Here is a 24,254-nt window from a genome sequence, read left to right on the forward strand (position 1 = left end):
TGTACTGCTTTCTGTCCGGAAGCCTTTGAGATGGCATTTGAATGCCCTATTTTTTTTTTCTTTGACGAACTCATGGAGTTGGATCGCGAGAGATATCCTCTGGAATAGTAGAGTGATTTGGAATGGTTAGGGGACTTTGCATTTACCAAAATTTGGTGACCCTAGGAATCTGAGAGATTCTTCAGGGAGGAGCTTACCATCATTTAGCTAGTTATGTTGCTGCCCGTATTTGAGAGAATAGACGCCAACTAAATTTCCTTCTTTATCTTCGTATGATATTTGTATCGCTTTTCGATTTGATATGTCTGCTATGGAAAACCAAGGGGCGCCTGATAGTTTGATACGTAGATCTTTTAGTACCCTGGGTAACGTACCAATTTTTGTATCCATGTCAACCTGGATAGCTGCTACCTATGCAGAAGAAGAAAATAGGACAGCGTAAGAAATAGAGTTAAGTAGAGGAAGAATGAATATACTTAGGCATACCTACTCACCGTTCCTAGGTATATGGTTATGCTCTTACCTATGACCACCTAATCAATTGCTAGAGGTAGCAATACCAAATAAGTGAGCTAAGGGGCAACTGGTTACGAAGAGACAGACTGGGGGCTGTGTGATAGTTTTACAAGTCATGTCTATCGTTCCGCTTCACTTGGTAGCTTTAATTCTCTGTACATAGGCAATTATCCTGTCAGGGGTTGCAATGGCCAGGGCTACTTACCTCATTCTGTTAAAGGTTCATCCAAGGAGTACTGTGATAGTCGAGACAAAAGCTATACAAGTGGTGTAGCCTTAGATAGGTTCATACTTCTTTGCGCAGCAAAGGAGTTGTTTCCCACCGGATGCTGGCATTATTGAAGCATTGGAAGATAGAAGGGAATATAAAACGTCAATACAAAGATGGGTACGTATAACTACCATATACGTAATAAACCGAAACAAAACGCTTGATCGGTTCCCAAATTAAGTTCCAATAATATGCATGTAATATATCCATATTTCTGTTTAAGCTGAAGTAATCTTGACGTTGGGATGATTTGAAAAGAGGAAAGGAAGCACGTGCTGATGCAATTGAGGTGACATAATCGAAGTAACACTAAATGCCAACTCGGAGATAAGAAAGTATAACTGCCATGTCAATTTAACCATCCGCCCATCTAATCCGTAATGCGGATTTAGACTAGATATCGATAAGGCTAAATCTTACGACTGGACCGGCTAAATACCGGCAGAATGCTATATAGTAGCGGTGGTCTGTGCGCAGGCTCTTATCGGTGCAGGTGGTTGCGGCTGCCCAAGGAGACCCGTGAACGGCTTTTCAAGAAGCTTCATTCTTGACATTTTCATTCTCTTTTCCGGAGCCCTGTTCGTTTGACCTTTTCAGGTCGCTCACACAAACTTCCCAGTGTTTGGAAGAAAAAGTTACTCACATATACGTCACATACCAACGGGGCCTATGTACTGCGCCAACCGATTTTGATATTTGATACCTACTTAAACCGCATTGGCCTCTTGCTGCACCTCTACCCCCTTCCCCACCTCGTCGCCGATTTCGACTGCGAATACTTTCTCATCACCGCCGATTCTTACACCTTTTCCATCATTCCGCCGATACGCGAAAATCACCTAAATCGCCCACCATGGATCAGAGAGAGCTCGATGCGCGCGTAAAGGCCCTTCACAAGGCCGCTCAGTCCAATGAGCCTCCTTCTGCTATCATTAGCATTATCGAGTCATTACGATCTGCTTCGCCGACCGAAGAAATGCTGCGCGTAAGTCGTGGATTAATTTGTTCTATTACTCCGTTCTGCCCCTCCATTCCCTCCTCTACCGTGTACTTTTTGATTTGTCTTGTCTACTTGCGCCAATACTAATATATACTAGACTACGAAGGCGGGTATTGTCGTAGGAAAGCTTCGAGGAAATGCGAACAAGGACATCGCCAAGATTGCGACCGAAGTAGTTGCGAAGTGGAAGAAAGGCATTGAGTTGGAGAAGAAATCCAAGGGCCTACAATCCGCCAAAGTACCAAAGGGTTCCGTGTCTCCCGCATCCAAGGCTGCTTCACCCGCCCCGAAGCCCCTCGCGGGAAGCAAGAAGGCCTACGAGGGTGATTCAGAGAAGCGCAACTTCAAGACAGACAAGGTCGACATCAACCGCACCGGCTCCCAGGTCCGCGACAACTGTATCGGGCTTCTCTATAACGGCCTCGCGTACCGCTCGCGGGAGTCCGAGGACAATGTCGTCATGCGCGCCATCGAGGTCGAGCACGCCGCTTTTAAGGCCTACAAGGGCGAGACTAAGGAGTATAAGGAAAAGATAAGGTCTTTATTTCAGAACCTCAAGGTCAAAACCAATGCCGAGCTAGGTCGCAACGTCATGTCGGGCGCCATTGCCGCCGAACGTTTCGTCGTCATGACCTCCAAGGAGCTCATGTCTGCCCATCAGCGAAAGGCTGAGGCCGAGCTCGAGCTCGAGAATATGAAAAAGGCCCAGGTCCCCATGGCCGAGAAGAGTATCAGCGACAGTCTTGAGTGCAGCAACTGCAAGAAGAAGATGGTTAGCTACACGCAAGCTCAGACCCGCAGCGCTGATGAACCGATGACGACTTTCTGCGAGTGTATGAACTGCGGAAAGCGTTGGAAGGTAAGTTTAGAGCTTTTATGTTTCTACTTGTATTTTTCTTGAGTAATACGCGTACTAACTTATCCGGTACAGTTCTCTTGATCACTACGTCTTGGCTTATCTACCTATCTTTACCTGGTTTGGCCTTTCCAAATTGCAGCACGGATACGGTCTCTCATGAAGTTGCATGAGGTTCATAAGCATTACGCGCCGTGGCATCATAGATGGCAGGTGTCTCATGGCAGGCGTCTCGGATTCGGTCGACGACCAGGTTGCTTTATTTTTGAGATTGGTTGCGTTTGAGTTTGCGTGGAGTTAAGGATTCTATTCGTTGACCAGGCCGGAAGACGTTATTTTTTTTCTAACTCTGCGCTGTTCCGAGATTGAGGGCTGGCTTTGTTTGCCAACGTAATATGTTCCTCCCTACCAAGTGGCTTAACCTAGATGCTAGGCAACCTGCTGTACCATAGATCAATGGCATTGATTGGGAATTTGCCTAACAAGAAGCTAGTAGTGTAATCCCATGTACTTTGTAACCTAGGCCTGTATCGGCCGGTACCGTAAATAGATATCCCCCTCACCTTGGCTTCTCGATACCTAGTAGAGTCAGTAGATTATCCGGCTTAGGCTCGTCTTCTAGGCCCATCTCCGCGATCTGCTTCCAGAACTTGCTCAGGTGTCTCGTCCCGGAATCGCATAGCACGGTGACGACCTGGCTGCCCTCGGGAAGCGAGAGTGCCGTGACGACGGCGGCAACGCAGTTTACGGCGCTGCTGCTGCCGCAGAAGATTCCGTCGTTTTCGACCAGCCACCGCGCCATCTTGCACGCCTGCTCGTCCGTCACCCGCACCGCCGTGTCGATCAAGTCCCGCCCGGCCTCGAAGTTCTCCGTGATCCTGTTGATCCCCACGCCCTCTACTATCGTGTCGACTTGCTGTCGCCGCCGCGTGCCCTCCTTCTCCGTGCTCGAGTACATGACTCCGTGTCGGATCTTGTTGTATAGCCCGCTGCCCTGCGGATCTGCTAGCACTACCTTTAGCTTTTTGAGCTTGGCTTCTTCTTTCAGGTACTTGGCTACTCCCGATATGGTGCCCCCTGTACCAGCACCCGCTACCCAGGCGTCGATATGTCCACGAGTCTGCGCGTAAATCTCTGGGCCGGTGGTTTTGAGATGCGCTTGCCAGTTGGAGGGAGACTCGAATTGGTCTGCGAAGAAGCCGACGCTGGAGTCGGCGCTGGAGTTTGTGTGCTCTGCTGCTCGGCGGCGCGCTAGGTTCACGAAATGCTCGGGGGAAGTAATAGGCTGCACGGGAACGCGCTCGACTGTCGCGCCTAAGTGGTGTAGTAGGTCTGATTTCTCACGGGCCTGGTCATCTGGCATACAGATATGCGCGCGGTATCCCTTGGCACGTGCCAACGCCGCAATGCTAATCCCGGTACTGCCCACCGTGCCCTCGTAGATGGTATCCCCACGCCCGGGCTTAAGGAATCCTTCCTCTTCAGCGACTTGGATCATATTAAGCGCAACCCTGTCCTTGGGACTATTGCCAGCGCCATTTAAGAACTCGGCCTTAGCTAGGATAGTACGTCCTGTGGCCTCGGAGAGGCTATGGATCCGGATTAACGGCGTCCGCCCGATGCACCCCTCAATGCCGTCGCTGACACCCTCGTCGCGTGGGACCAAGGTCTCTGGTACTTCGTGATCTTTGAGCTCTACGGGACCACCCCAGAATAGACTTGTTCTGCGGGTATCACCGACGCCGCGTTGGATCCGCCGTGTACCCCGCTGCTGAAACCGCCGCTCTAAGTCAGGGTATAAGTCTTTGAAGCCGAGGGTGACGAAGACTCCAGCGGTGAATGCGACAGCTACGGCGGCGGTGCCGTAGGCTTTTGGGTGGTCGCTTAGAGACATTTTTTATTTTTATTCTTTCTTATTTGTATCTTATTTTGTTCCCTCTTTCGTATATTTGACCAGACCAGCCCGCTTTCGATTCCCGATTCTACAATAGCACACCCATTTTAACTTAGATAAGAATAATAAAACAATATACTTTTTGGTTAGTTATGCACAATTGACAATGGTGAAACTTTTAAATTTTTTTGTCAAGTGACTTCTTGCTCGTTTAGAAGCTAAAGAGGGCTGAATACGTACGTCAGTGACGCCATGTCGGGAACCTTACGATATACCGTACAAGGTTTTTAAGTGTGCATGGAAGGTACTAGGTACAAATACGTCGGTGCGGGATAGGTTAAAAAGTGGAACCCACTTCAACTATTCGAAAAAGCTTCGGCGATGCGCTAAAACCTGAACCTCAGCCAACCCTCCAAAGTCCACACCATGGACTCCCCCCTTGTGGCCCAGCTCTTCCGCCAGCTATTTCGACATCCGGCCTGTCCGTCAAGAAGGAATCTTGCTGCGTTGTCGTCTTGCCTCCACCATGGCCGAAGAATACAGCGGTGCGAGTATCAGCAGAGGCGGCACATGGCCACCCGGAGTGCAGTCAGAGGGGCCAAAAAAGGGCTACCTGAGAAGGAGAGCCATTGGCAGCAAAGGACGGAGTTGTTCCCTGAGGATATGTCGGAGGAGTATAAGACGTACCCCACGGTAACAGCAAACGACCTAAGGTCACGAAGGGAACGTCCGCGGAAGGTTAAGATGCTCATGCGCGACTTCATAGAGGACAGCTTATACAACCCCCACTACGGCTACTTTTCCAAGCAAGTCGTAATCTTCAGCCCCGGTGAGCCCTTCGACTTCAACTCTTTGCGCGACGAGCCCGCCTTTCACGACGAGCTGGGACGGAGGTATACGGAATTCGAAGACGCCCTGGATAAAAGCGAGGGCCGCCCCGACGACACCCGCCAGCTCTGGCACACCCCCACCGAGCTATTCCGCCCTTACTACGGTGAGGCCATAGCTCGCTACCTCCTATCCAACTACCTGATGACCACGTACCCCTACCACGACCTCATCATCTACGAGATGGGCGCCGGCCGCGGCACCCTCATGCTTAATATCCTCGACTACATCCGGGACATCGAGCCCACCGTCTACGACCGCACCAAGTACAAAATCATCGAGATCTCGCCGTCCCTAGCCGCCCTCCAGAACTCGCAACTCCTCGCCACAGCTGCTTCCCGCGGACACGCCAGCAAAGTCGAGATCATCAACAAGTCCATTTTCGACTGGGACGCCCGCGTGCCCTCTCCCTGTTTTTTCTTAGCTATGGAGGTCTTCGACAACTTCGCCCACGACGTCCTGCGCTACGACATGCGCACCGAAGAGCCCCTCCAGGGCACCGTGCTGATCGACGGCCACGGCGATTTCTACGAGTTCTACGAGCCTGTGCTCGACCCCGTCGCAGCGCGCTTCCTACGCGTGCGGCACGCCGCCACGGGAGGCCGGTACCGCGTCCCGTACCCCACAAATCGCGGCGTCCGCTGGCTCAAGACGCAACTACCGCTCGCTCCCAACCTCAGCGACCCGGAGTACATCCCCACGCGCCTAATGCAATTCTTCGACATTCTAGAGCGCGCGTTCCCCGCGCACCGCCTAGTAACAAGCGATTTCCACACTCTGCCCGACGCGGTGCGCGGGCTCAACGCGCCGGTAGTACAGACGCGGTACCAGCGGCGCATGGTCCCCGTGTCGACGCCGCTGGTGCACCAGGGGTATTTCGACATATTATTTCCGACCGACTTCCACGTTATGGAGGCCGTGTACCGCGCTTTGACGGGGAAGCTAACGCGGGTTATGGAGCACGAGGCGTTTATGCGGTCGTGGGCGTATATAGAGGATACGAGAACGCACAGCGGGGAGAATCCGTTGTTAAGTTGGTATCGAAATGCTAGCGTTATGGTTACGGTGTGATGTGCTGTCCTAGATGCCTGGTTGATATGCTGGATGTTCTATAGCATGAGAACAGGAGCGTCGCGGTATGGTGTGGTGAAGAAGTCATGTTGGCTCGTGACTCGTGGCATAGCATATAGCATGGCACGTAGGTACCTTATAGGTATATATACCTTAGATCCGATAGCTGGTTGAATCAACCATGACACTTGGAAGGTATACGTTACATGATGACGGCTCCGCCAAATATCACAACCACAAATGAGTAGCATAATACGTTACGAACTCTATGAGTAATTCTATACTAGCCCGGGATATAGCGTCTTCTATGTTTATACATATGTATGCAGGCTTATGATAGCTAATACATTCCCCCATTCCTCCATGCCAGTTACCACATAAGCCAAGACTTACGAGGGGAAAAACACAGAATCCGAAGTGGTACTTTTTCTACGTAGCCTTGCAGTCTCCTATCGTAGCCCTAGCTAGCGCTCTTTAGAGCGGTCTTTTTTCTTTTCTTCCACGGCTAATTGTGAAGTTCCCGGGCTTCACTTCTCAAGCTTTTGTCTGTCGAACTACATGTAATATAGCTCGATATATGGTAGGCGAGATGGAACCTTAGATGCTTCAAATCTTCAGCTTCTCTGCGAGCCACTTCTCTGCGACGGCGACCGCATCTTCGATTTTGTCCGCATTTGTTCCCTGGCCTTGCCTTGTCGGCTCCTTACCGCCCGATTTGCCGCCGACGACTTCGGTGACGGCTGCGGCCCACTTCTCAGCAGTCACACCCTGCGATGTGAGGTGCTAGACATGTATGTTAGTAGTGTTCTCCTCTAGGGTAAATGAAGGAAGGGAATTCGACTTACTGTGCCGACGTATACACCATGTACAACAGCTCCCTCAGTCTTGCTGCCACCGAAAATATATACGGACCGATCCTTGTCCTTGCTCTTGAAGTGGTTCATGACGTCCGCGACAGCTTTGGCATTGGCGGAAATTGGCAGGTGTCCAATAAAGTATTTAGCATCTTTATTCTCGTCCTTAGCGAAGTGGGCGGATACGGTATCGAGTGCAGTCTTGCTCTCTGCCTTCTGCCGTTTCTTTTGTTCATCCACGACGGCCTTGACCACCTTTGAAAATCGAGTTTTTAGATCTTCCTTGGTCAGGGTAGATACGACGAGGTTGTTGAGATCTACTGTGGCCTGCTTAACTTCGGCCTCCTTTTCGGGGCCAAACGGCAGTGCATCGATAGCAGTGATGCGCTTAGAGAACTCTTCAGCCTCACGTTGCACACGGTGCGCGGCATCACCTGTGTATGCTACAATACGGCGAATACCTTTGGCGATACCGCTCTCTTCTACAATCACTAGATCCTTTATGATACCAGTCTGGTCGACGTGCGTGCCACCGCAGAACTCGACACTAACCTTTCGCCACTCGGGATTCTCCGGTGCTTCGAGTAGCATGTCGACATCGATACCAACCGATACCACTCGGACCGGGTTTGGATAGGTCTCACCGAAAACGGCACGAACGCCGTTGATCTTCTTTGCTAAGTCGAGCTCGACGTCTTTAGAGTAGATCTTGCAGTTCTGTCGGATATACTCATTCGACAAATGCTCGATCTTTTTAAGTTCGGGAAGACTGACTGCCGCCTTGTGCGAGAAGTCGAACCGGAGCTTGTCTTGGTCGACTAGCGAGCCTTTTTGGTTGACGTCTTCACCTAGTACTTCTCGTAGGGAGTGGTTAAGGATATGCGTGCCAGAGTGGTTATTGCGAATAGGCTGTCTCCTCAGCTCGTCATATTCGCAGATAACCTCATCCCCGGCCTTGAGTTCTCCATACTTTAAGAATCCGTTGTGAATTATATATCCTCCGAACTGTTGAACATCATGAACTTCGAACTCCGCGACATCATCGATGACAATTCTTCCGGTGTCAGCAACCTGACCACCTGACTCGGCGTAGAAGTTGGTCCTATCCAGTAAAAGACCGAAGGCGGTATTCGGGGGAAGGTCCTTAGTTGACTTGATGAATTCGGTGCCTGTGTAGATAAGCTGGACTTTTCCAGTCGTGTCGCCTTTGAAAAACTTAGGCTCGTCGTCCGCAACAGGTACCTGTAACTTATCCTTTAATTCGGCGATTTGGTGGACGTTCAATTTCGCAAACGTCTGCACTGCTTCCTTTACAGCCTTGCTAGCCTCTCGGGCCTTCTCTCGAGCAATGGCGATTTCGCCCTCGTCAGTTTCGAGACCTCGCTCCTCGGCCATGAGCTTGGTTAGATCTTCCGGGAAACCGAAGGTATCGTATAATCTCCAAACATCTGCTCCGGAAAGCTTCTTCGTCCCGCTGTTGATTGCCTGAGCTGCATACTTCTCAAACTGCTTCTCTCCGCGGTCCAACGTTCTGGCAAAGGCCTCCTCTTCCTCGTCTAGTATCTCCTTGATGTCTTGCTGCTTCTTAACGATCTCTGGGAATTGTTCGCCCATCTGGTCGACGAGCGCAGGTAGGATCTTAGAAAAGAACGAACCAATTTCTGCGTTGAAATACTTTCGAGCATAACGTGAACCTCTCCGCAATACACGACGAACGACGTAACCCCTTCCCTCGTTGTTTGGCGCGGCGCCATCTGATATGGCGAACGTGAGTAGTCGTATATGGTCAGCAACTACACGATAAGCGGTGTCAATGCCATCCACATCGTCTTTGCCGTACTTGTCAGTGTACGACCGCGCTCCCGTGACTTCCTGGATTTTATCAAATAGGGGGGTGAAAATATCGGTTGCGTAGTTCGAGCTCTTGTCCTGAAGTGCAGATACTAATCGTTCGAAACCCATTCCCGTGTCGACGTGCTTTGCCGGTAAAGACTTGAGCGAGCCATCTTTCTGACGATCGAATTGGATAAAGACGTTATTCCAGATTTCTACAACCAAAGGGTCGTCTTGGTTGACTAGGTGTGCGGCATTGCGCCCTCCGACCTTGTCATAGTGAACTTCGCTGCAAGGGCCACAGGGACCCTGGTCGCCCATCTCCCAGAAATTGTCCTTCATGTTACCAGGTAGGATATGATCCTCGGGCACGCCAACAGATCTCCACAATTCCTTGGCCTCTAGGTCGGGTTCGAGGTTCATGGCGGGGTTGCCTTCGAAATAGGTGACGTAGAGTCTTTCAGGGTCCAATCCATAGACCTTGGTGAGAAGCTCCCACGACCATCCTATCGCCTCCTTCTTGAAATAATCGCCAAAGGACCAGTTGCCCAACATCTCGAAGAATGTCTGCGATTCAAGTCAGTTCACGCAAACAGATAGAATACGGGCGTATGTGCCTACATGGTGATAACTGTCTTTGCCAACACTGGATTTCCGATTAGCATACAAATAGACTTTCGATAGCGTTCAAGCAAAGTCGTCATTAAACTCACTCGTCGAGGTCCTATGCAGTTTCTGTTATTAAAATCAAGTACGTTGATAGGGCCGAGTCGCGAGGTATCATACATTGTGCTTCCCGCCAGCGCGTATACACTTCTGCGTATCGACAGCACGCTTCAGCTTGGACATTTCATCCGAACTAGAAATAGTACCTAGGAATATGGGCTTGAACTGGTTCATGCCCGCATTGGTGAAGAGCAAGGTGGGGTCATTGTGAGGCACCACAGACGACGAGGGCACTGGGAAAAAAGAGGAACATTAGTATTTTTTTTATGTATGATTTAGTAGAGGAATATCGAAAGTATATTATTAGATGCATCTGCATGCTGTAATAAAGCGACATGCGGTGATGCCGTGGCGTTGCATACCTATAGTGTGCCCTTTCTTCTCGAAGAATTCGAAGAAAGTCTTGCGGACGCCAACGCCGGTCCACTTGGGCTCCCCCATGGTGGCGACGGTGTTATATGCTCTCGTTGTCGAGAATCGGAATCGGGATCGGTATGCGTTTGATCGAGAAAGATAAAAGTGTAAGCGAGATGATGATACGGATTTGTTCGTCGTTGTGGAGTAATTAGAAACCGACCGAAGAACGTTGTTTGCGGCCGAAAGTGTAAAAAAAGGATAGAATCTTCTACAAGAGTGACTCAATAATGCGCCGCCTATAAACGGCGACTGTCCGCCGCATTGAATTTTCATTCGGCCTAGACGCTTAAAAAAAACCCCCCCAGACTTCCACAATTGGACCCCTAAAATAATTATAACAATACGTACCGACCCCTACGCACTCAATCCAAATCCAACCTGCGACTTCGGAATCATATCATAAAAGTCCTATCGAATTGATTGCCAAATACCAAGGTAATTAAATCGATTGCTCATAAGACCTTATCGCTGATTCCTCGCGGCTATTCGAAGAGAGCGACTCCGGTGCACGACCCTACCGTTGTTAGTCAATTGGGTATATGTACTAGATAAGAAGAGGGTGGAAAAGATAAAGAAAATAGTCGGATACCTATACCTAATGGATATCGAAGTAGGGCCTAGCTCGACCGCCTTTGCGCATTCCGCTTTCCCATACACCAATCCTAGAGCTATGCAGTTCCCCGCTACCGCAATGCCTGCTTCCGCTGTTCCAGGCGCTTCCATCAATGGGAACTACTTTCTTATCCCCAATTCCAACCCCAACCCCAACGTCAATGATTCCCCCAGCTCCAATTTGTTGCAGCAACAACAACAACACAATCAACAATATCTCAATGTCGGAGGAACGCGCAAGATGCGCAAGAGGAAAGCCGAGTCTCAGGACAATGAAAGACTATCCAAGAGACTAAGTCTTCTCAATCTCGGTAGGTTTTTAATATCTATCCCCCGCCAATTATAAGCCAATGCATCGTCACTAACATCATTTCCTTTGGTAGAACAAAATGGCCAGAAGCTCTACGTCCCAGTCGAGAGCCCTCAGCTCAGGCCGGCTGAATGCACCTTGCTAACCCAGATTCCCGAGAATGATAGCATGCAGCTTGACGACTCGAAACACAAGGTGTACATCTATAACCTGGACGACGAGCTCTCAGACACCGAGTCCGAGTCCGACAGCCGCCTCATCTTTATACCCGACATTGAGAAGCATCTTATGCAGAACCGCATCCCGCCCTTAGTACTGGCCAACAAGGACGGCGAGATCGCCGGCATGCAATTGGTTTTATACAGGGAGCCCACCTCCTTGACTATACCCGAGGAGCAGGATAGCGTGAGGAAAGCTATCATTGAAGCAAGACAAAGGGCCAGGGACAAGCAAAGGCAGGAGCTTGAACAACAAGCTGCACCTCCGTCGAGCATTGTCCCATCCACGTTTAATTCGCCAAGTACGCCGACTGCTATGAATGGATTTATGAACCATAACGGGGCTGGACTCCCCCCTGATGACGACCCGGATGCGATGGAGGTGGACTGAACGGATTATGACTATACGTATACGGAGTTTGGCTAATTTTATAGATACCCTGGCGGGCAGGTGCAATACCAGGGGGACCCAGGTGCTTATCCTTTGTTACGGGCGTATAAACGGCGTACTTAACGGCACCATTTGGATATTCTGTCAGCACGCAACACTTAGTGCCCATGTAGGCTATAATGAAATTATTGTCCTATACACAAATCGTACAAGTTATCCGTCATATTCAGTGCTATTTCTTGCTACGTACTGCAAGTTTGGGTATGAATTTGGACAAGTCCTCCATGCAGTCATTTCCCCCCTTCCCAACATTAAATAACATAACCGCCCGCGTGCTCATCCGTCCCTAATCAACCGTCTATCTCTGCGCAGCAGATGGTGGCGGTCCGGGAGGCGGTGCATAGTCATCGCCAGCGGGTTGTCGTGCCGGCTCTACACCGGTCTGTACGGGATCGATCTTAGTGCTTCCCATCGGCGGCGGGCCTCCCTCATACATCGGGGGTCGGTTGTTAGGGTCGTAGACGGGAGGAGGCATATGATGCATGCCGTAGTTAGGAGCTCCGTAACCCGGCCCCTGTTGGTAGGTTGTGTAGGAAGCTTGCGGCCAAGCATATTGCGGGTCGACGGTGCCTCTCTCTTGGCGGGAAAGTAGCCACTACGATACGTTAGCTTAGGTTGTCAACCACGGCCGATGAGACGGCATTAATAGAAGATTATACGTACGCCGTGGTAGGCCATTGGTTTCCTGCCTTGCCGGATGAGCTTCCTGGCATGCATGCGGCCGAGGACAAGGTATAGCATCAGTAGGAGCAAGATACCCAGGAACAGTGACCATTTGACAATCACGCCTGTCTGAAACGGTGTTAGAAAGATGCTCAGAGCTGCCATGTTCAAATACATACCCGAGTATACCAAAACCATACGTAACGACCATTCTCATCCTCGACGTATTGACGGCGCACCACGTCGTTCACCGACGGAGTGTAGGGAGGGAGACGTGTCTTTCCGAACATTGTGCCTTTTTCTTTCTTATTCTTCCTCGGGTATCAAGATGCGAGGAATTCTAATAGCGTAAAATACAATCAGACTCGAAAAGAAAAGAGGAGAAAAGAAAATCAAAGGGAAATTCAACGGCCGTAGAATGCGCAGCACTACAATCGCCAGTCCAGGCCAGCCGAAGAGAAATAGAGACGGGAGCAAACAAAGAATGGGAAGAGAAATGAATGCCAAGCTTTTTCTCCCGCAAGTAAAGAGCAGGGCGATTTGTATTTCAATGGAATCTTTTTTGCTTTGCCCAGATAGACAATAAATAATGTTATTATTATTATTGTCGATTGTGTTAGGTAATGAATGCGAAAGAGGGAGCCTACGTTAGGTATGTAGACTGGTGCTTTGTAGGAGAGTAGTAGCATGTAGTAATGATGGCGTTGTCGTAATGGCGTTGTTGTCGTAATCTGCGGCAGACTTTGTTACAAATAGGCGTTTCAAAGAGGTCTCGAACGATGAGCGGTGGTTGGCCGGGTGGCTGAGGTTTATGAAGGCCAGGGGTTGGGGATGGGGTCGCACCGTCAAACGGGCGACTTCTTCCCGGGTTGTGAACCTTGTCATTACGTACGGAGACGGAAATTGAATGTGGATGCCAAGGAGGATCTGATCGTACACGCATGCTGATTCTCAGATCTTTCAGGGCTACTAGTTACTGTGTATTTACTTACTATGGTGACTAATAAGTCTTGCTCATTACGGATTAACGTAAGATGATAATAAATGCAATCGAATCAAATCATTGTATTTATTAAGTTACACTTGACTGTCAGAGATAGATGCAAGAGGCCGTGATACCAATTTTACCTACCTGTCAGCCTGTTACGTATAGTTGCTCAAAAACACATGAATACGAATTGTGAAGCCACTCACGATAAACTACTCTCCAACCACTTTGAGGCCCATTACACACGACAAAAGGTAGAAATTAAGAATACTAATATCGAGAATGGATAAGGATAGAATAATGATCTATAGATTAAAGATTACCTAAACCAAGGAACAATGTAACTAGTTTATATATAATACTCTATATTTACCTGTCCAAATCCCCCCTCGTGGAATGGCTAATAAGAGCTGTACTAAGACCTATTTTAGAACTCCTAAACTCCATATCCACTCGCACTTACTATATAATAATCACCCTATCCTTTACGCCATGTAAGCTTTGGTACGAGGTAAGCTGCCAGATTTTCTGAGCTGGGACAAAGCGAATCGATATTCAGCGACTATAATACTCTTATATGGTGCATAGCACACGTACCAGTCACAAAACCAACCAACGGACCGGACGGCCTGACGCTGCAGCTTCTGGTAAGAGGTTTGATGCATGCTGATATCAGCGTCTAGATAAGGCTTCGCTGACTTGTTCCACAGACGAGGCGTAATAATGCTAGAAACAGTACATATACTAACTCAAGAACCGCTCATGACCAAAATCCCCGCGGCAAGGCTTAAGCCACACCGTCCTAACCTCGGTCCCTAAGCTCCGTATAACAAAACACTCCTCCGATCGAGACGACGATCTGCAGTTCTGTAATCCTGTTCATCATTCTCCGTAGCCCTGAAAGGCTAACGATGCAAATTTAATTCCGGTCACCGTTCTAATAAATTCAAGAAACCTCCCAAGGACAATCTTATGGCATCGTTCGGACTTTGCGTTGCATAAATATTGGTTTCCTCCAAGGCATTCAATCCGTCGGTTGGAGCCCACCTGCTACTTCTTGTGTGGGTTCCATCATCGCGTAGGTATCCGCGGCCGTCTTCCGTTGCCTCTCCTCGCTAGCATCGACGATTTTCCGAAGCGTGGTCATCTGCCTATCAAATTTGTCCACCAAGTTTGTATAGTCTTCGATCTCTCCTCGGCCACGATCATGCTGACCACTTCCACTACCACTTCCGCTGCCTGAACCGTGTCTGCTTGCCTCTCCAGATAGTCCACCCTCCGAGCCTAGACTGTTGCTTTCTATGCCTTCAATTTTTAGCATAAGGCGACCAGGTCGGCTGCTACCATCTCCGCCTCCATTACCGCTATTGCTTTCCGCGTCGGACGAAGGTGCTGCTATTTGGCTAAGTTGCGCATCTAGTACTGCCCAGGACGGCGATAAACTTGAAGCCCAAGCAACGCTATATCCTCCTGTAGGATCGGGTGCTAGGTCTAATACCATAGCCCTATTGGACGAGGCTGGGTCGGAGGCGGTTCCGTCGACACCGACGTCAAGTTCGGCTAATGCTTGTGTTAGGATGTCTGGGTCATCGTCGCTGAAGATGTAGCGCACATGTGGATGATGGGTTGTACGCGTCGATGCATTATTCACGAGGGTGAAGATTGGCGCAAACGGATGCGGCTCGTGATCTTGGTCGTCGTAAGTGTCCGCCATCGGCGGTTGTTCTGATGGGGGTTCCGTCATCTTGAAGGCTGGCCTGTGAGAGTCATGGAGAGGGCTGTTTGTTCGAGAGGAGCGGAGAAGAAGTCCGGATGGAAGTGATGAAGAGGAAGCTGGCGCATCATGGCTCCGAAGGTCCATGCATTAGAGGGTAATAGATGAAAAGGCCCAAGGGTTTTTGCTGATGGGCAGAGGTACCTTAGTGACGGAAGACCGCAGGTGGTGTCATGCAAGCTGCAAGCCGTGCAAGGTACATGTGCCTTGACCAGGTAGTATGTATCCACCCAGCTGGCCTTAGTTCGCTTGACTTTAAGCTATTCGTAGCTTCTATCTTATCGTTATGTGGGGAAAGGGAAGCTTTGTGCTCCAGTAAGAAACCTAAACACCATTATGCAAGGACGGGAAGTCCTTGCCGAAAAGTCAATTCCAAGGTACCTAGGTACATATAACCTAAGCGTAAACAGGTATAAGAAGAGTCAAGACATTGATATTATCATATGTAGACTCATATGTCGAGGCCTGCTCTTTTGGATATCAGGTAACTAGTTAATTAGTATTAAGAGCTGATCTTGTCTAGGTAATACCCTGGCGAATACATATAAGCGATGTTAAGTAATAATGTGAGGTAATATGACTTACTATTCATAAATTTCCCAACTCCATCGCAAGTAGAAAATTATTAACCTCAAGACATTAAGGATAGAAGCCTCTTATTAAACCCATAAGTTATAATAGGGAAACTGGAACGTGTCTAAAAGTGCTCATGCCTTCTCATCACTAGGCGTCGTTCAGATCTAGCTCACCATCTTCAGCTGGTTGTTGAGCTACTCCTGCTTCTGTTTCCCACTCGAACTCTGAATAACGCGATATATTAGCTACAAGCCTGTTTGTTAGGACAGAATGGAAGGGGTCAACCTACTCTGTCGACACATTGGGCATTGCCCCTTGGCCGAGTCTTGCTTTATCCATTCCATGATACAATGCTTTTTTATAGTGTTAGCGCTTTTAATTTTCGCAGAAAAAGGAATTCGCCTAATACCGACCATGTGAAAATTGTGACCACACTTTCCTGATACTGAGAAAAGTTAGCCAGATACCTCCTTACATAGGATGGGTAAGGACAAGTTATGCGGTAACATACGAAGGCTGCAATCGTCGCCGGGATATTTGCAAGTAGGACATGTCCCGTCGAAATGGACTTGACAAATACCACAGACATCATCTTCTGGAAGATCCCATCTCCACGTTGCAACCGCGTTCCACTGCTTTATTTTGACCTTCATTGGGGAGGTTTGCTCGGTTTAGATGCTCGGTGTATTATTTGTGGTGGACGTCTCTGTGATGTCTTATTTGGTTACGTGCTATTTATAACACAACCGCAGCAATTAAATCTATTAGCTGGATTATTGTGCAAATATGTAATTAACCGTAGTTTTATATGTGAACGTGCATAAGTTATCAATGAAATTATGCCATTCAGTTTGTCGCAGTCGCAATAGGTCGGGCTGTTCGGCATCACACCTGATATTAGTGGGATGTACTCCACGGTCCACAATTGAATCTTATAGATAGCGGGCACCTCTGTTGGTCAGGTACAAACCTTGCTTATCGGGCAGCCACTTCGTAATTGGAGAATTGAGATTTTTGACTTCAAGCCATCGCAAAGCTGTTCGTTCTTGCGTAACGCGAAATTATTAACGCCGCTGCGCCGTTGGTATTTGGTTAAACAAAGGAAGTGACGAACTGTAGGTACTAAAAAGACCCCGCACCGTACATCATTTCACCAAAGCTCTCAAGACAAATTGGAGCTTATTCAATCATCCGAGCGTCACTTTTCTTCTATTCAATTACCGTCACTCGCGATCTCTCCGGGCGGTGGTGGCGATCTGGATTGCTCACTTCTAAGCGACGACCGGACCTCACCCGCCCAGGAGACCTTTATTAAGTATCACTTCGTCCGAATATAAGAGTTCATAATCGACCCCATACAGTGCATAAGTCTCATAAAAGAGCGGTCTGGCTATGGCAACTCTTGCAATATTTCGCTCCACGCGAGCTTTCTCTCCACGACAAAGCTTCCAAAGATGCCTAATTGGTTTCATAGAACCTCGCCGGAACATGTCCTCCTACCTAGTGACTCCCGCTGAGCTGGCAGATGCTCTGAAGAAAAGTCCGCCATCACCTATCAGTCCCGAGCCCCGAGTTATTCCCCTATGCGCCTCATGGTTCCTACCAAATGACGAGCGAAAGGGTATTGACGTCTTCATCGAGAAGCGAATACCAAAGGCCCGCTTCTTTGATCTCGATAAGGTCAGCGATAAACGGAGCCCATATCCCCATATGCTACCGAGCGCCAAGACATTCGCAGAAGCAATGAGCTCTCTTGGTATTCGAAAGGCCGATACAGTAGTTGTCTACGACTCAAAAGAGCTGGGCATTTTCAGTGCGCCAAGAGTAGCATGGACTCTTAGGGTATTTGGTCACCCCAGCGTACATATTTTGAACAACTTCAAGTTGTGGGTAGAGTCTGGCCTTCCCACAGAGTCGGGAGAACTCTACAGCGTAGAATGCAACCCGTACCCGATTCCCAAGATAGACGAAACCCACGTCGCAACCTTCGAACAGGTGCGGGAGGTTGCCCTAGAGCATAACAAGGAAGGCTCCGAAGGAGTTCAGATTATCGATGCAAGACCTGCTGGCAGATTTAGCGGCAAGGATCCCGAGCCCAGAGAGGGTCTCTCGTCCGGCCATATGCCGGGTTCTATCAACATTCCTTTCAGTGCCGTTCTCGACCCCGAGACCAAAGCATTCTTGCCCAAGGAGCAACTACAGAAGTTATTTGAGGAGAAGGGGGTAGATCCGAACAAGCCGATCATATCGACATGTGGCACCGGAGTAACAGCAGCTGTCATCGATACTGCTCTCGAGGTGGCAGGGTATGGTTCTTTTGAGACTCGGCGGATCTATGATGGCAGTTGGACGTGAGTTGAACTTTTTACTTCTTGACTATTTTCACGTAACTAATTAGTGAGTAGTGAGTGGGCGCAACGAGCCAATCCTTCGGATTCATTAATCCGCAAGAACGAGTAGGGGATTGTGGATTGTGTTGCGGACAGAATGATGATGAGATACCCCCCCTTCTCAGGAATTCGTCGTGCTTATATTGCCTTCAAATATACTCTGCGCACTTCGTCCTCCCTTTGCATCGTTTACATTGAGCATGAATTACGCATTATTTACTCCACTTACTCCTATTGGAATTATCAGGTTGGACTTGGGATGTTTTCGGTTACTAAAATCCGAATGCCTATTGTAAATATAGCCTGGATCTGGGTGCAACTACGAGGTTATCCACAGTTATCACGACATGGCCTAGGTGACAGGCTCAGTATCGGCGTATGAGGTTAGATCACGGTAATGAAACTCGACATTTGTACGAGATATGTGCATCGTGTCATGTCTGACTACCTAAGTTAGGTAGTTATAACTAGTAACTCTTACATATAATATCTCGTCAAGTTTCTAATCTAGACTTATAGGTTATTCTCGATACGAGCACGACCTAACAATGCCTTACCCAGGGAGACTCATCTCTGCGTAGCTTAATTCATATTAATATTTACCTAGGCTATGTATTAGGAAGGTTTAGTCCTAATAACTCATATTATTTCCGCAGTCCTGTGTGATGGGTTTAAGACTTGAGCTAGGAGTACCTATGCCAGAGACTTAGGTACGGTATACCTGTAGATGAGACACTAGAAAAAAGGGGGTATCTGGTTTAATTATCTCCGGAAGGTAAGTAATCGCTCCAGCGGTGGTATTTACGTGTATAATTCAAACATGATCAAAATGTGGATGGAGGATACTTGGAACCTTGGTGCGAAATTCAAATTTACTATGAGATGTATTTCGCATCTCGGGGGTATATGTACTTCGGTACCTAAGCTAATCTTATCGGTGATCGGCAGATAGTGCGCATTGACCACTTCGGCTGGGGCCCATTTTCCCACAAACCCAGAACGAAATTCCAAAATTGTAGGGCCCCTCCACCGCGCAAAATTCCCAAACTTCGAAATTCGGTCAACCTCAAAACCGCCATCACGAAAGGCTCAATTCGGGAGTTTTCGCTTTACGCACACTACCTTACTAACGACTTTCCAACAGCCACCACTCCCACAAACAATTCACTATGGCTGACCGAGGCGGTGCCCGCGGAGGCGGTTTTGGTTCTCGAGGTGACCGAGGCGGCGATCGTGGCCGTGGCCGTGGCAGAGGTCGAGGCCGTCGCGGTGGTGCGAAGGATAGCGAGAAGGAATGGATGCCCGTCACTAAGTTGGGACGTCTTGTGAAGGCCGGCAAGATCAAGAACATGGAGGAAATCTACCTACACTCTCTCCCCATCAAGGAGTATCAGATCGTCGACTTCTTCCTGCCAAAGCTCAAGGATGAGGTCATGAAGGTACGATTTAACCCAGAAAACATCCCAAGTTTCTAGGATTTTCTTTTTAGGAAACCTGCGAATACGAGAGTGTTGAAATGAAATTACTAACATGGATTCCCCGAATTTAGATCAAGCCCGTACAGAAGCAGACCCGTGCCGGTCAGCGAACCCGATTCAAGGCTATTGTCATCATTGGTGACTCGGAGGGTCACGTTGGTCTTGGTATCAAGACCTCCAAGGAAGTCGCCACTGCTATCCGTGCTGCGATCATCATCGCCAAGCTCAGCGTCATCCCCGTCCGACGTGGTTACTGGGGTACTAACCTTGGTCTTCCTCACTCTCTGCCCGTCAAGGAGAGTGGAAAGTGCGGTTCCGTCACTGTCCGAGTATGTTCAAAATGCACCGATGAGGAAGAAAGTCAATACTAATACAATTTGCAGCTTATCCCTGCCCCTCGTGGTACCCAGATCGTCGCATCCCCTGCTGTCAAGCGTCTCCTACAGCTTGCCGGTATCGAGGATGCCTACACCTCGTCGTCCGGTTCCACCAAGACTCTCGAGAACACCTTGAAGGCTACATTCGCCGCTATCTCCAACTCGTACGGATTCTTAACACCCAACCTGTGGACCGAGACGAAGTTGATCAGAAGCCCGCTGGAGGAGTATGCGGATACTCTCCGAGAAGGAAAGCGATACTAAATGCGGAATTCGGGGCATACGGCGTAGACTCGTTCTTGTTTTTTAATTGCATCGGTGCCGGGTAGGCAGGCATCAGATTAAGGCAGCAAAATGGCAGCTCGATTCTGACAATTCATACCTATGATCCATTCTTAGTGCGCTGTGAAGCTACAAAGTTTACTTGACGTTGACTATAAGCCCCATAGCGAGTGTTTAAGACGGAGATGCTATATCACCTACGTAAGAAAGCGAGCCCCCTGAAATCCCTACATAAACTATGTACATTATGTACCTAATAGTAGTACATACATGTAACCAAGGTATAGCGCGATCGTCATAGATTAAGCAGACATGCCATTGATACCTTCCGCAAAGACCAGCTACTCATGACAAGGAAATAACGTATCAATAGTAGGAAAGTAAGCCCCTTGTATTCCAGCCGTTCTTCCCCTGATCAAATCCAGGTCGTTCCTACTGCACTTATATTAGAGAAGGGGGAGTAGCAACAGCTAAGTATAACATTAGCTAGATCAAGTTCCGAATCCATACCAATCCCATTTCATACTCTCACTCATATCATCTCTCTACTAGATCTCCCTCTGCCCTAACTATCGTCAGTTTTGGTCTTTTTGGTCTGACATTTTGGCTCAATTTTGAACTTGGCTCTACCACAACTCCTTCTGAACCACGAATCCTTTTTTCGCCTGTCTGAAGCCCTTATGAGACATTACACATTCCAAATGCCACTCCCATCTCTAGGAATAGCGGGATACTTGCTTATAACGACTGTGTTTTCCTCTTTTTCACTAGCTGCGGCATCTGCCCATCCCGGTTTTGCTAATCTAACGTTCGAGAATCGCAACTTGTCGACGGGGAGCGATGTCCTATCTAAGCAGCTGCTTGCAAATGATAGTAGATGGCAATATCGCCACAGGAAACGTGGTATTAATATAGACGGCTTCTCTAATATGACCTCCAGGAACCTTATTATGGGCACGACGGCCATAACTGCTCATCTGGGCGACTCTATATCGACGATTAATTCGTCAAGTATCAGTCCTTCTGAAGGGATACCTATTTTGTTGACGGATCAGCCAGTTTTACCCGTTCCTACATTATCCGAACCCACGAGTTCTACGGCTCCAGTCCTTACGGGCAGGCTTGGTGGTATACTCGACAGACTAGTCCCCTTAGCGGCGCCTATAATCGTCAATAGAACGAATTCAAGGGGACAGACTGCGAGAGAATTTATAGTTACTAATGTTGCACAATGGGCTTACCAGGTCGAAGCCCGCCAACAGAGAGCCCCTAATTCTCTAGATACTGTGGCGAGCTTACTCGGAGATCCAAATTCGGCTGTAGAGAGTGTCGTTCAGAAAACCGCTACGGACCCTGCAGACGACCTTTCAGCATCAATCCTAAGGAGGCGTTCTGAGATAGTTAGCAGTGGTCCCGATAGCATAACTAATACGATTGACAGCTCTGTTATTTCGGATGATCTGGCTACCACTGATTTTCAACTATCGTTGACGACACCTATACCATCACGTTTAGAAATCATTCTCGAGACAGTCACTACCTATGGTAGGTTCCATAGCTATTCATTGGATTTTTAATGACCCACGCTCACTTGTACTAGTCGATAGGATAGTCACCGTAATAGAGGATTGCCATTCAACATTGACTGAGACGATCTTCTTGTAAGTTTGTCCAGAGGTATTAACTACCTAGATAGGTAATTCTACGTAACTAATGAGCGTATAGAGCTGGTAGAATTCCTACCCTAGCCATCTACGACAATCAGCCGTGCCCAACTAACCCGCCTTGCCCCGAATGTGTTTCTCCGACTTGCCATTGCCCAAATGCTAGTGGTATTGGCGGTGCTACTACTACCTCTCCGTCCGGGATTCCTGGCACTCGAGGGCCATGTCCTGGCTCTGGTTATACTTGTCACGAATGTCTCGACGGCTGGTTCTGTCCACCTCTTCAGACTCCGGCACAGCCTGCGCCTTGCGGGTTTGGTTGGCCTTGTGCTCATTGCGACGGAGGATGGTTCTGTGTCCCCCAGCCAACTTTAGGTCCGGAAACATGCGCAGGATCAAGCGGACCAGCTACGAATGGGCCTGGAACTATATCGTCTACAGTTTCCTCACCTGGAACCCCCCCTCAATCAAGCCTGACACAACCAACGGAACCAGGTCCTACCATGCCCAGTGCACAGGGAGAACTGCCTAATAATATGGGTTCAAATTCGGCGGTACCTGCAAGTGCGAACGGAGGTTCTACTCCAGGCGCCTCAGCAACACCGCCGAATGGAAGCGGTGGCGTCACCTCGGGGCGGTGTACAGAAGAACCAGGATCATTTCCAAGTGGGGGTTCCGCCGCTGGTCCGACTTCACCTGGAAGTAACAGCGGTAGCGGTAACTCACCGCCCAATAATAGCGGAACCACTCCAGGCCCTGGGAGTGGTGGATCGTCTTCGAACACAAATGGAGACATAGGGCCAAGTCCAACTACACCGGGGAGTAGCCTCACACTATCTCCAAATGGAAGCCCAGGGGCCAGCCCTAGCTCAGCAACCAACGAAGCTGGTAGCAGCAGCTTCGGTCAGGGTGGTAGGCCCAATTCAGCCTCAAACGATGGAATGAGTGGAGGTCCAACTTTTGGCTCTAGCTTGAATACTTCCCCAAATAATGGAGGCAATATGAACCCTACGGGATCAGGGCACGGTTCGCCTTCTGACGGAAGTATGCCAAGCCAAAACAGTGGTCTCGGTTCAGCTCCTAGCAGCGGAAATGGAGGTGCCAGTTCAGTAACAACTGGGGAAAATCCCAGCCCTCCGGCTTCACCTTCTACTGGTAGTAATTCCGATGTGTCTTCTACTAGCCCGAACGGCCAGGGTCAAGGTCAAGGAGCAGCAACCCCAAGTCTTAATAGTAATCAATCAAGTGACAATAGTCATTCCAGGCAAGCACCTAGCCAAAGTCATGAATCGGCCGGCTCGAGTCCTACGGATAGTTCACCTGGAAGTGGTAGTAACCAAGGTCAAACTTCGCCTAGCCAGGCTGAAGGAACTCTTCACCAATCAAGTAATGGTGGAACCCCGACACAGACCTCTATGGGGGATGGACAAGGGAATCCATCTCCTAGCCCTACAGCCAATTCACCAGAAAGTAATTCCAACTCAGGACAGACTTCTCCCAGCCAAGGCAACGGATCAGCCGGCCCCAGCCCTAATAGCACCCCATCAAACAATGGCGGAGCATCTGGAGCTTGTACGCAAGGTTCCAGTGACCCGGCTTGCCGTTCATTCGGAGGCGGGGATAACGGAGGCTCTGCAACACCCCACACATCACAAGCAAGCGCTTCACCAAACGGCGGGGTAGGTTCTAATCCACAGACGAGTAATAATCCAAGTTCTTCGATACCAAATAATGGGGGCGGAGCTACCCTAGGGGGTCAAAGCCAGTCGACCTTATCAAGCCCGAATAGTGGTTCAAACGGTAACTCGTGTACTTCGGGATCTACAGATCCAAGTTGTAACTCGCCAGACAACAATAGAAACTCCAACCTAGGCGGTATCCAAAGTCAAGGTTCAGCTACGTCGCCTAACAGTGGATTGGGAAGTCTAAATACAGCCACAAATGTGCTGGCTACTCCAAATTCATCAAGCAACGGAGGAAGCAATGGGTCAGATGGAGAAGATCAAGGCACCCCTTCAACACAGGGCTTCAGCCCTACTTCGAGCCCCTGGGCGAATGGGGGCAGTGGGTCTAACACACAAGGACAAGGCACGCGATCTACCGGAAACGGAGGCAATGAAAATAGTAACCCGGCCAGCTCAGAGT

General features: G+C 49.0%; 10 protein-coding genes across 10 annotated transcripts; 5 read left to right on the plus strand and 5 right to left on the minus strand.

Annotated features, from left to right (window-relative positions):
- Window positions 1–1,640: 1,640 nt before the first annotated feature.
- Window positions 1,641–2,727, plus strand: F5Y00DRAFT_257357 (transcription elongation factor; the record flags this gene model as incomplete). Its single annotated transcript, XM_048010543.1, has 3 exons — window positions 1,641–1,772; window positions 1,885–2,646; window positions 2,719–2,727. 3 exons carry the CDS (start codon window positions 1,641–1,643, stop codon window positions 2,725–2,727), a joined length of 903 nt encoding a protein of 300 aa, XP_047869263.1.
- F5Y00DRAFT_99337 (PALP-domain-containing protein) lies at window positions 2,656–4,817 on the minus strand. Its single transcript, XM_048014428.1, has one exon. The coding sequence runs from the start codon at window positions 4,535–4,537 to the stop codon at window positions 3,203–3,205; it is 1,335 nt and encodes a 444-aa protein (XP_047869264.1). The 5' UTR covers window positions 4,538–4,817; the 3' UTR covers window positions 2,656–3,202.
- Window positions 4,818–4,908: 91 nt separating this feature from the next.
- Window positions 4,909–6,768, plus strand: F5Y00DRAFT_224433 (DUF185-domain-containing protein). The gene has a single exon (XM_048006001.1). The coding sequence runs from the start codon at window positions 4,964–4,966 to the stop codon at window positions 6,494–6,496; it is 1,533 nt and encodes a 510-aa protein (XP_047869265.1). The 5' UTR covers window positions 4,909–4,963; the 3' UTR covers window positions 6,497–6,768.
- F5Y00DRAFT_224438 (tRNA synthetases class II (A)-domain-containing protein) lies at window positions 6,769–10,621 on the minus strand. The gene is made up of 6 exons (XM_048006002.1): window positions 10,272–10,621; window positions 9,970–10,142; window positions 9,897–9,907; window positions 9,805–9,829; window positions 7,342–9,750; window positions 6,769–7,279 (listed from the first exon to the last, which is right to left on the minus strand). The coding sequence occupies exons 1-6, from the start codon at window positions 10,597–10,599 to the stop codon at window positions 7,103–7,105; spliced, it is 3,123 nt and encodes a 1,040-aa protein (XP_047869266.1). The 5' UTR covers window positions 10,600–10,621; the 3' UTR covers window positions 6,769–7,102.
- F5Y00DRAFT_224439 (uncharacterized protein) lies at window positions 10,622–12,029 on the plus strand. The gene is made up of 2 exons (XM_048006003.1): window positions 10,622–11,249; window positions 11,322–12,029. Exons 1-2 carry the CDS (start codon window positions 10,925–10,927, stop codon window positions 11,855–11,857), a joined length of 861 nt encoding a protein of 286 aa, XP_047869267.1. The 5' UTR covers window positions 10,622–10,924; the 3' UTR covers window positions 11,858–12,029.
- On the minus strand, window positions 12,030–13,565 carry F5Y00DRAFT_224440 (uncharacterized protein). Its single transcript, XM_048006004.1, has 3 exons — window positions 12,760–13,565; window positions 12,581–12,709; window positions 12,030–12,512 (listed from the first exon to the last, which is right to left on the minus strand). The coding sequence occupies exons 1-3, from the start codon at window positions 12,868–12,870 to the stop codon at window positions 12,216–12,218; spliced, it is 537 nt and encodes a 178-aa protein (XP_047869268.1). The 5' UTR covers window positions 12,871–13,565; the 3' UTR covers window positions 12,030–12,215.
- Window positions 13,566–14,412: 847 nt separating this feature from the next.
- F5Y00DRAFT_99548 (uncharacterized protein) lies at window positions 14,413–15,553 on the minus strand. The gene has a single exon (XM_048014430.1). The coding sequence runs from the start codon at window positions 15,427–15,429 to the stop codon at window positions 14,593–14,595; it is 837 nt and encodes a 278-aa protein (XP_047869269.1). The 5' UTR covers window positions 15,430–15,553; the 3' UTR covers window positions 14,413–14,592.
- Window positions 15,554–15,928: 375 nt separating this feature from the next.
- F5Y00DRAFT_99536 (RING/U-box) lies at window positions 15,929–16,761 on the minus strand. The gene is made up of 4 exons (XM_048014429.1): window positions 16,430–16,761; window positions 16,332–16,363; window positions 16,208–16,271; window positions 15,929–16,142 (listed from the first exon to the last, which is right to left on the minus strand). Exons 1-4 carry the CDS (start codon window positions 16,569–16,571, stop codon window positions 16,066–16,068), a joined length of 315 nt encoding a protein of 104 aa, XP_047869270.1. The 5' UTR covers window positions 16,572–16,761; the 3' UTR covers window positions 15,929–16,065.
- A 324-nt stretch (window positions 16,762–17,085) lies between these two features.
- F5Y00DRAFT_99570 (thiosulfate sulfurtransferase) lies at window positions 17,086–18,918 on the plus strand. Its single transcript, XM_048014432.1, has 2 exons — window positions 17,086–18,269; window positions 18,324–18,918. Exons 1-2 carry the CDS (start codon window positions 17,311–17,313, stop codon window positions 18,376–18,378), a joined length of 1,014 nt encoding a protein of 337 aa, XP_047869271.1. The 5' UTR covers window positions 17,086–17,310; the 3' UTR covers window positions 18,379–18,918.
- A 172-nt stretch (window positions 18,919–19,090) lies between these two features.
- Window positions 19,091–20,523, plus strand: F5Y00DRAFT_99561 (ribosomal protein S5). The gene is made up of 4 exons (XM_048014431.1): window positions 19,091–19,165; window positions 19,257–19,747; window positions 19,858–20,115; window positions 20,170–20,523. The coding sequence occupies exons 2-4, from the start codon at window positions 19,478–19,480 to the stop codon at window positions 20,425–20,427; spliced, it is 786 nt and encodes a 261-aa protein (XP_047869272.1). The 5' UTR covers window positions 19,091–19,165; window positions 19,257–19,477; the 3' UTR covers window positions 20,428–20,523.
- The last annotated feature ends 3,731 nt before the right edge of the window (window positions 20,524–24,254 follow it).

Source organism: Daldinia vernicosa, assembly GCF_022497035.1.
Source record: "Daldinia vernicosa strain CBS 139.73 unplaced genomic scaffold F5Y00scaffold_3, whole genome shotgun sequence".
Lineage (NCBI taxonomy): Eukaryota > Fungi > Ascomycota > Sordariomycetes > Xylariales > Hypoxylaceae > Daldinia > Daldinia vernicosa.